The following is a 9010-nucleotide window of genomic DNA, read 5'->3' as shown; positions in this document are numbered from 1 at the left end:
GCCATGAACAATTCTGTAAATGAAGCTACCGGTTATACACCATCATTTCTTGTTCATGGTAGGGAACTCGTCACCTGCGGATCCCACTACCTGGATTCCGATTTGGGAGACGAAGTATTGTTTTTACCTCGCGATATTTATTGCGAAAATGTTGGTCATCTGGCCGGTATCTTCAATAACGTCCAAGCTTCTCTTTGGAAAGCGCACATGAAAAATTCGTCTCGTTACAATTTAAGGCGAAGAAATGCCGAATTTCAAGTTAACGACATAGTTTACAAGAGAACGTATTTTCAGAGTGACAAAGACCAACATTTCAGCAAGAAATTAGCCCCCAAATTTTTAAAATGTCGAGTCACTGCAAAGAAATCTCCTCTAGTTTATCAATTGCAGGACATGACTGGCAAGGACCTTGGTGCTTGGCATATTAAGGACCTGAAGCTAGTTAATTATGCACAGTAGTCAACTTTTTTTTCCCTCGTTAAAACAGTTACCCTTTAATTTTTATGTCTTATCAAAGACATCTGCTTAAGTCAACAGATTTTTATATCAGTTGCCTTTCTTATGTAAGGACGCCTTATTATTTTAATTTATATTTAATAAGGTTATTTTGAAAGGTGAAGTATGACAGAATTTGAAAGTGAAGTATATTTTTTTTAAGGTAGTATCTTTGATAGGAGCATTAGTTTAGCTGCGGATTTTTTCTATCAGTAGGCAAAATCCTTGGGCAGCGAGCGGGGTAACTGTAGCGTTATTTATGTACTAGACATAAATACCTACCTAATATAAATTTAATTTAGTAAGACAGTAGTAGTTACGTACCTAAATAAAACATTTATTTAGTTACATATTCGATATGTACTAACTTATCGATACTTACTATCGACGTTTCGATAAACGCTTAAAATCGACACTAACTACAACACTGGCCCTTTTGTTTTGGAACCTGCCTAGTTGCGTATCCCCTCTCAACCCTCCGGCTCGCCTGCCCCGCCATCAGCGGTCGGCGGCCAGCGCTCCTCCCATTCCACCTCAGACCGCGGGACGCCGAGTGCGTGTCTCTCTAACCAGCGCGCATTTCCACTTTGCTCCGCTCTGAACGGACGTCTTATCGCTGCATAATATATAATAACTTATGTTAGTTATTCATTCTTAAAGTCTAAATTCAGTGTGTGAATCTTCCCCACTTTCGGGGTCCACGGTACGGTTTACCGACTCCACCGTTCACCTACGTGGCTTCTACGGCTCGCCCTCTACGTGCTGGTTCGGCAACCCCCTACCTTCGTGTTGCTGACCACGCCGCGCAGCCGAGCTACACGCCACGCGCACGCAACGGCCACGTGACCTGCCTGCCTACCTACCTGGGCACTGGAGAAGAGGACTTCCACGCCGGTCGCGTTATCGGGATTCCACGCCGATACTCTTCGACTCAGGGGAGTCCCTATCCGTGCCAACTGAAAACTGACTGATCGTGTAGTGTAGGCCTAACCCACGTTGACCTTTAAATAAATTTGTGTCAAGCTGAACCCTGGCTTCTCATTTCTACTCTCCTCTTAGCTAGCCATTTTTTTCATAAGCGCGACAATTGGGAGACGGCTCGGCTGCGGAGCGGAAGGTCGCGGGATCGAGCCCCGCCCAGGTAATAATGTTTGTTGTTTATCTATGTAATTATTATTTATCTATGTATTTGTATGTAGTGTGACACCCATATTACAGTTGCCGCTACACGGGTCCGTTATCGACATAGACAAACGTCATTACATCGCGGTTCGACATAAATACTGCGCTGTGATAGGTGGAACGTGCATCAAACGAATTTATCGACGTCTATATCAGATCGCAGCCACTGAATGTAAAGGAATGTGTAGACATACCCCCCACAATCTAGACAAAGTATGTAATGAGTGTGTCGCACGGACTGACTGACACCAACTATCTACAGCTGACACACCTGTAGATAGTTGGTGTCAGTCAGTCCGTGCGAGCAGCTGTGCCTGCAGCTGCACGACGGCACCTTCGAGTGCGGCTGCGGCGCCGGGTACGTGCTGCACGTGGACGGGTACGGGTGTCTCGGTGAGTAGCCAATATTCACAAGGTTATGTAACATCACTGTAGCTGTGTTGGGAGACGGCTCGGCTGCGGAGCGGAAGGTCGCGGGATCGAGCCTCGCTCAGCCCCTAGTGTTTGTTGTATATCTATGTAGATAATTATTATTTATCTATGTATTTGTGTAGATATTACGGTAATCAAGGCTCGATATGTGCTGCACGTCGACGGCTACGGGTGTCTGGGTGAGTAGGGAATATTCATGACATTATTCACATTGGTTTACCACAGCACTGTAGCCCAGGCGGTAGTGGTTTCGGCTATTTTAATATACAGTGTGTTGTTTTTCGGACCCGACAGAGTTAGTAAATTAGTAACCTAAATTAGATTTTCTTCTTCTTTATAGAAAATCATATCTCGAGATTTAAACTCCTTACGGACATGAAATAAAATAAAACGCAAAAAGACATCTCTATCAAATAAAAATATCCACAACTGCTTAAAAGTTACATAAAAAAACCGGCCAAGTGCGAGTCGGGCTCGCGCACAAAGGGTTCCGTAGCAGCAAATATAATAAACTTATTATGTCAATTTATACACCTGGTGAATGGAGCCTAAACTCTCCCGATAATAAGTTAACCAAAATTACAGTTAAATCAACCTATCTCAAAAACTATAAGAGATAGATAGAATAGATAGATAGAATACACTTTATTTGTACACCAAAACAGAATAATAAAATTAACAAAATGTAACTTAATTAGGGTACAAAAGGCGGTCTTATCACTAAAAGCGATCTCTGCCAGACAACCTTTGGATGGAGGGAAACAGAGATTAAGATTGGGTGCAGTGTACATGTTAAAAAGGAATGTAGATTATTTAATATACTACACACTAACTAAAATATTACAAATATACTTAAACAGAGGTAGGTACATACTATATTACATAATAATACATATATAATAATACATATATATTATATAACATACATACAATATATAAATATAATAAAAATACATACACAGTGTTAAATTGGATTCAATTACAGTTTTAGACTATGGATTTAATGTAGTGTTCCTTTACCATTCTTTTAAACGAGGCTAGCGTAGGTGCTTGCCGGATAGTTTCCGGAAGATCATTCCACAAAGTGACTGAGCGAACTGTGAAAGAAGAACTGTAGAATTTTGAGGTATTAGGCGGGATATTGAGGCGGAGGTTATGGGAAGAGCGTAGTTTCAGGTTGTGAGATTCACAACGAAACTGAAAACGCTCTTTTAAGTATGGGGGGTAGGTTGGATTAAAGAGAATAGAGTATAGAAGAGAAAGAATGTGGGTATTACGGCGAAGACGAATAGGGAGCCACTTGAGCTTAGCACGAAATTCGGAAACATGATCATATTTGCGTAAGCCAAATATGAACCTTATGGAAAAGTTTTGGAGACGCTCAAGCTTATTTAATTGCTCTTCGGTTAGATCTAGATAGCACGAGTCGGCATAATCTAATATAGGTAGAAGTAAAGATTGAGAAAGCTCAATTTTGGTGGCCGTGGGCAGGAAGTTACGCAATCTACGGAGTGATCCTGCTGATGCAAACATCTTCCTACTAACTTCTTCCAGCTGCTTCTTCCATGTCATGCATCTGTCCAAATACACCCCCAGGTTTTTGACCTCTTTGCTCCAGTCAATACGTACACCATCGAAAATTATTGAAGGAAGGGAATCAAAGTCGATCATGGATATAAATCTGGGGCTACCTAGTATAATCACCTGGGTTTTCTTTGGATTGACCCTTAGACCAAAGTCGTTGCTCCACGTAAGTATACGTTCCAGGTCAATATTTGTCCTGTTTATTACAACAGAGAGGTCGGATAGTGGAGCCTGGCTATATATTTGTAGATCATCTGCATAAAGGTGGTAGGAAGAAGACAAATTATTAGAAATACTATTTATGAATATGGCAAAAAGAAGAGGGGACAACACGCCACCTTGCGGGACTCCGGCCGAGGTGCTGCACCATGAAGAAAATGACTCTTCAATGCGTATCCGCTGCCGGCGCCCATGCAAGTAACTATGAAACCAGTCAGTTACCGTTGGAGATACGTTAAGAGAGCGCAATACCCCCAATAGTATGTCGTAATCGACCGTATTAAAGGCATTGCTGAAATCGAGTAGTGACAGCACCGTCAGCTCACCATTCTCCATACCCTGACGAACGTCATCCGTGATCTTCACCAAAGCCGTTACTGTGCTATGTCCTGGGCGGAACCCAGACTGGTACGGATTCATTAAATTGTTTCGCACTAGGAAACTGTTAAGCTGGTGATGGATCAGACGCTCAAGAACTTTAGAAAGGAAAGGAAGGAGATACTTTGATCAAACCAAAAATCGTTGAAAGAGTTAATTAGCATGCATCACCTCTATTTTTTTTAGAATTTTATACCCCGTAGTTATAAAAATAGAGGGGGGGGGACATACTTTTTACGACTTTGAGAGCTGATATCTCAAAAACCGTTCACTTTAAGAAAAATGTTTTTTAGAAAACTTTATATCATTTTAAAAGACCTTTCCATTGATACCCCACACGGGTATGTACATCGAAAAAAAAAATTTCATCCCTCAGTTACATGTATGGGGGGCCCCACCCCCAATTATTTTTTTTACTATTTAGTGTCATATTTTTGTAGCGGTTCATACAACACATATTCCCATCAAATTTCATCACTGTAGTACTTATAGTTTCCGAGTAAATCGGCTGTGACAGACGGACAGACGGACAGACGGACAGACGGACATGACGAAACTATAAGGGTTCCGTTTTTGCCATTTAGGCTACGGAACCCTAAAAAGTTCAAATCAACTTTAAAATGGCCGCCATTTCTAGAATATTGAGATTTGAGCAAACCAATATATTCAAACTTAATATAGACAATACTAATTTATAGTGACCATAACACGAATAAAATTATTGGCTACCACGCTACATAAAAAAATATATATGACCCGTTCAACGTATCTTAATCTTACGCAGAATGTTTAGGTATTGGCTGTGCTCTGAAAGGTACTTTATGATCAAATAACTGTCTGTGTTTAAATAAATGTGGCATTACTCTTATAGTATTTATCAATCACCCCTCGTAAGTCCCCTTTTTATTCCAAACTCTGTTAAAATAAAATACTTATTAATATATTTTTAATATTTGTCATAAAAATATTTTTCAAATTCCAAACCCTCATAAGGACCCAACAGATTGCTAAAATATTCCACCGCTGTCGCAGGTATTTCGAATTCACGTTTATACAGGCGGATCTAAAAGTAATTAATTATGGTTTTAAGAATTAAAATTACTTTTATATTTTTTGTAATATTTCATTACAGTTATTAGTAGACCTAACTGATTAAATAGTGTTATGTATAGATTCACTCAAATTAGATAATTGTGAAATAATTTGCGTCTCCGTAAAAAGTTTTTCAAATAGCGAGGGTCAAGTCATCTACTGCAGACTACCACTTATGCAACACCATGTATAAATATGGATAACATTTTAATCGCTATATCCCTATATCAGAATCATCAGATTCGGCTAATGGCAAAACAGCCTGTATACTATCAATTTAATTTAAGCCGCATTTAGCAATGCCAGTCGCCATTTTAACCCTCAAATTGGTAATAATTAATCAAAACAACATGGTTTAAACTGACCTGCAAATTCTCGTGGTTATTTTTAATTACTAAAGCAATTTTGGCAACCCTAGTTGAATAATTGAGGGTACAAAATACCCCCTACGTGGATGTAACTTTATACTTTCATTATTTAGTTATTAATTTACAACGTAGGGGAAATCCTCTTTTCACCGCTGACAGAAAAAGATGGGTGTTATAATTTTGAAGCTGCTATCTGTCTAGGTGTCCATCTGCAGTTCTTAGTGAAAGATTGATAGGTACATTATTTAAAACGATATTTTTATGTTAGGTGGAATTTTATTCATGAACTTACCTGAAGCAGGTCAATGTACGTGACACACATTGAACAACCAAGGCATAGCATAATTGTATTATCAAAATCTATACTGACCCACTTGGAAGCCAACCATTTTAATATGTAATGTTATTAATAGGAACCTCCCCACTTAACACAATTATTTCAATAACCTAAAAGTATCGATTTTACTCCAAAACGTTTAGCTTCTAAGTGCAAAATCTACTTTAGAGACTTAAAAGCCCGTGAAATCGCATCAAAGCTTTGTAAAATCGAATTTTCTTAAGCCATTGGGGCGCCTCTACTCCGAATTCTTGAATATTAGTGCAAGCACATCCAATGCATACCCGCATCTAGTGCAAGGTAACAGGGTCGAGTTTAGCACAGATTTAAGGCTGAAATTGTGTAGGTATATAGGTGGTAAATGACATGCCCCCATTATATTAAATCACAAGATTAAATGGTCAAACTGAACACATTCGATACATAAAATTCAATACCAAATTTCACAGAAATAATCATAGTAGGTACCACTTATTTAAAAACAAAATGGTAATTTATGAATTATGTTTCTTTGGGAAGGTTAGTCAATTTAGTAAATTAGTGCTGTGGGGTAGCCACCACCGAACATTAGCCATAAACAGTCCTTTATTAGCGTCGCTCGCTTATCAAATCTGACGTAACTTGTATCTGTCAAACATCTAACAACTGGATTATTATTAAAATATCTAATGTGTCGGTGGTGGTACGGTCTTTAATTTGACACTTTGCTTCTGCAATATATAAGGTTGCCTGTAAGAGATCGCTCTCAGCGATAGGCCGCCTATTGTACATTAGTTCTAGTCTATAAGTATTATTTCTGATTTATGTGGTGTTCAATAAAGCAATATTCTATTCTATTCTATTATATTCTACGGTAGCTGTAGCATCATAGTAGGTTAACCCAGAGTAACCCTAGTTCACTTTGAGGCGGCTTTCAAACGAATTGTGCAACATCTGAAGTGATTGAACCAAAGCGCACTCAATGTTCTAGATTCTAGATAGTTCTGTTCAAAGGAAGAGATCTCGAGAGCAAGAGTTGCAATTTCGGTGGTTGGAATTTGAGCCTTAGGATGCTAGAGTCAAGAGACGTGATTAGCCACAAGATTCACTTGTGTGGTACAGATGTGTCTCGTATAGAGAAATCGTCATAGTCAAGGTACATTCAACGGTGGAAAGGAAAAAAATAGCCAAGCGCATTTTTTTCGACAATGATTTCTATACATTTATAAAATCAGTGATTTTTTCCGGGTTTAGCAATGTAGGTAGGGTAGGTTGCATTGTCTAAAATAAATGTCACTTACCCTCGGTTTCGCAACTGAGTATTTGAGGTTGAGTCGTTCTCAAAGCCTACTTAAGTTCATACTTATTAAATTTCTGTTTCTGAATTGAGATTTCTTATGATTGAGTTTGGTTTGAGCAGCAGAGCTTGAGAAATCTCAAATTTGACAGTTGGCATGCTTAACTTCATGCTTAGCGACAAAAATGCGTTTCACAGCGCGTTTGACAGCGCTCAAACCGTACTTGCTCAAAGTTGAGTCTGTCAAATTTAAGTAACCAATTTTGGCTACTTAAACCTTAATCAAATATTTTTACTCGTGATTATTGTGAAATATCAAGTATTATACAAGAGTTTTGTTTGCTGTACAATGTCCAGTGACGATACTTCGTTAATCTTATCTTATAACACCATTCATAAATGCCATACCGTCACAAGAAGCATTTAATAGAGCCCCAGAACCCAACAAGAATCACCATTGAGTGATGCTTTGTGGTGCTAAAGAGAAGATTCCCATATCTACATTATGGAATGCAACTCAAATTGCAGAAGGGCACAAGGGCATTATGAGATGTTGCACAACATGGCTCTAGAACTAGACGATTATACTTGTGGTTCTGGACAATGAAATAGAAGAGGAACCATATGCTGTGCAGCCTTTGCCTCAAGAACTGCAAAGTTTTGAAAACAAGAAGAATATGCTGTAAGAACCATGTAAGAACAGCACTGGTGGAGACATATTAAATATTTATGAATGTAAGGACTTATATTAGATTTCATGGCTATAAATAAAAATATTTGTTTAAACTTTTATATTCTTTAATTAATAATATATTTTATCAGGAAACAACAAAAATCACAGTAATTACTTAGAAATCAAAATAATGCTCCGGGTTTGATTTGTTGTTGTTGTTGTTGTTCTAAGGTACCCTGGTGGTACAGAGGGTCTTCGCGGGAGTGCGCCACGCCGTCCGGTCCTTAGCAACCGCTCTGGCCTCCTTCCAGCTCAGGCCTTGCGCTCGCAGCTCGCCGTCGACTGTACGCCGCCATATGTGCACGAGGCGACCGTGTCTGCGGTGGTGCGTCCCTTCTGATAGTGTGGCCGATCAATCTCCAATTCGCCATGCGACTTCTTACTCGATATGTAGTTGGTTCATCGATCCCTTAGTCACAATCAAACAGCAGAAGCGACTTGACCACGGAGTTGAAGAGGGGTTTTTACGCAACGCTTGAGCATGTTGGAGTCCCACACAGATCCGAGTTGAGGGAAGGCAGTTGTCGTTATTTATTCCAGCATTCACACGGGGCTACCAAGTCAGTGCTCTACTTGGTTGCTCACTGGGTCCAGTCACTGAACTAACTAATTATTATTTTCCTTTCCATTTTAATATTTGGTTAGAATCCTTTAATTTAATTTAATGGATAACTATGGTAAAATACACAAGATTATATTTGGTTTTGAAGATGAATATTTATGAAATGACAATAGATTTGATTGATTGACAATGAAATGACAATGACATTTCCAGTGGCGGATTTACCTATAGGCCAAAAAGGCCAGTGCCTAGGGCGGCAGATTGAGAGGGGCGGCAAATTTGGCAAATAAGTAGTTTTTTTAATAATTAATTATACGTGTATCATCTGTACCATCCATGTATAAATTACTAT

General features: G+C 39.1%; 1 protein-coding gene across 1 annotated transcript in view; it reads left to right on the top strand.

Moving 5' to 3' along the window:
• The first annotated feature begins 393 nt into the window (after positions 1-393).
• Positions 394-9010, top strand: part of LOC125490822 — a 28931-nt gene continuing 20314 nt past the window's right edge. The window contains exons 1-2 of the mRNA XM_048631162.1: positions 394-441; positions 1959-2070. Coding sequence (XP_048487119.1) covers positions 394-441; positions 1959-2070 — 160 coding nt within the window. The remainder of the gene's footprint in view (positions 442-1958; positions 2071-9010) is intronic.

The sequence above is a fragment of the Plutella xylostella genome, chromosome 28 (genome assembly GCF_932276165.1).
Source record: "Plutella xylostella chromosome 28, ilPluXylo3.1, whole genome shotgun sequence".
NCBI classification, from domain to species: domain Eukaryota; kingdom Metazoa; phylum Arthropoda; class Insecta; order Lepidoptera; family Plutellidae; genus Plutella; species Plutella xylostella.
Note: the sequence above shows the minus strand (reverse complement) of the source record. Positions and strands in the feature narration are given on the sequence as shown.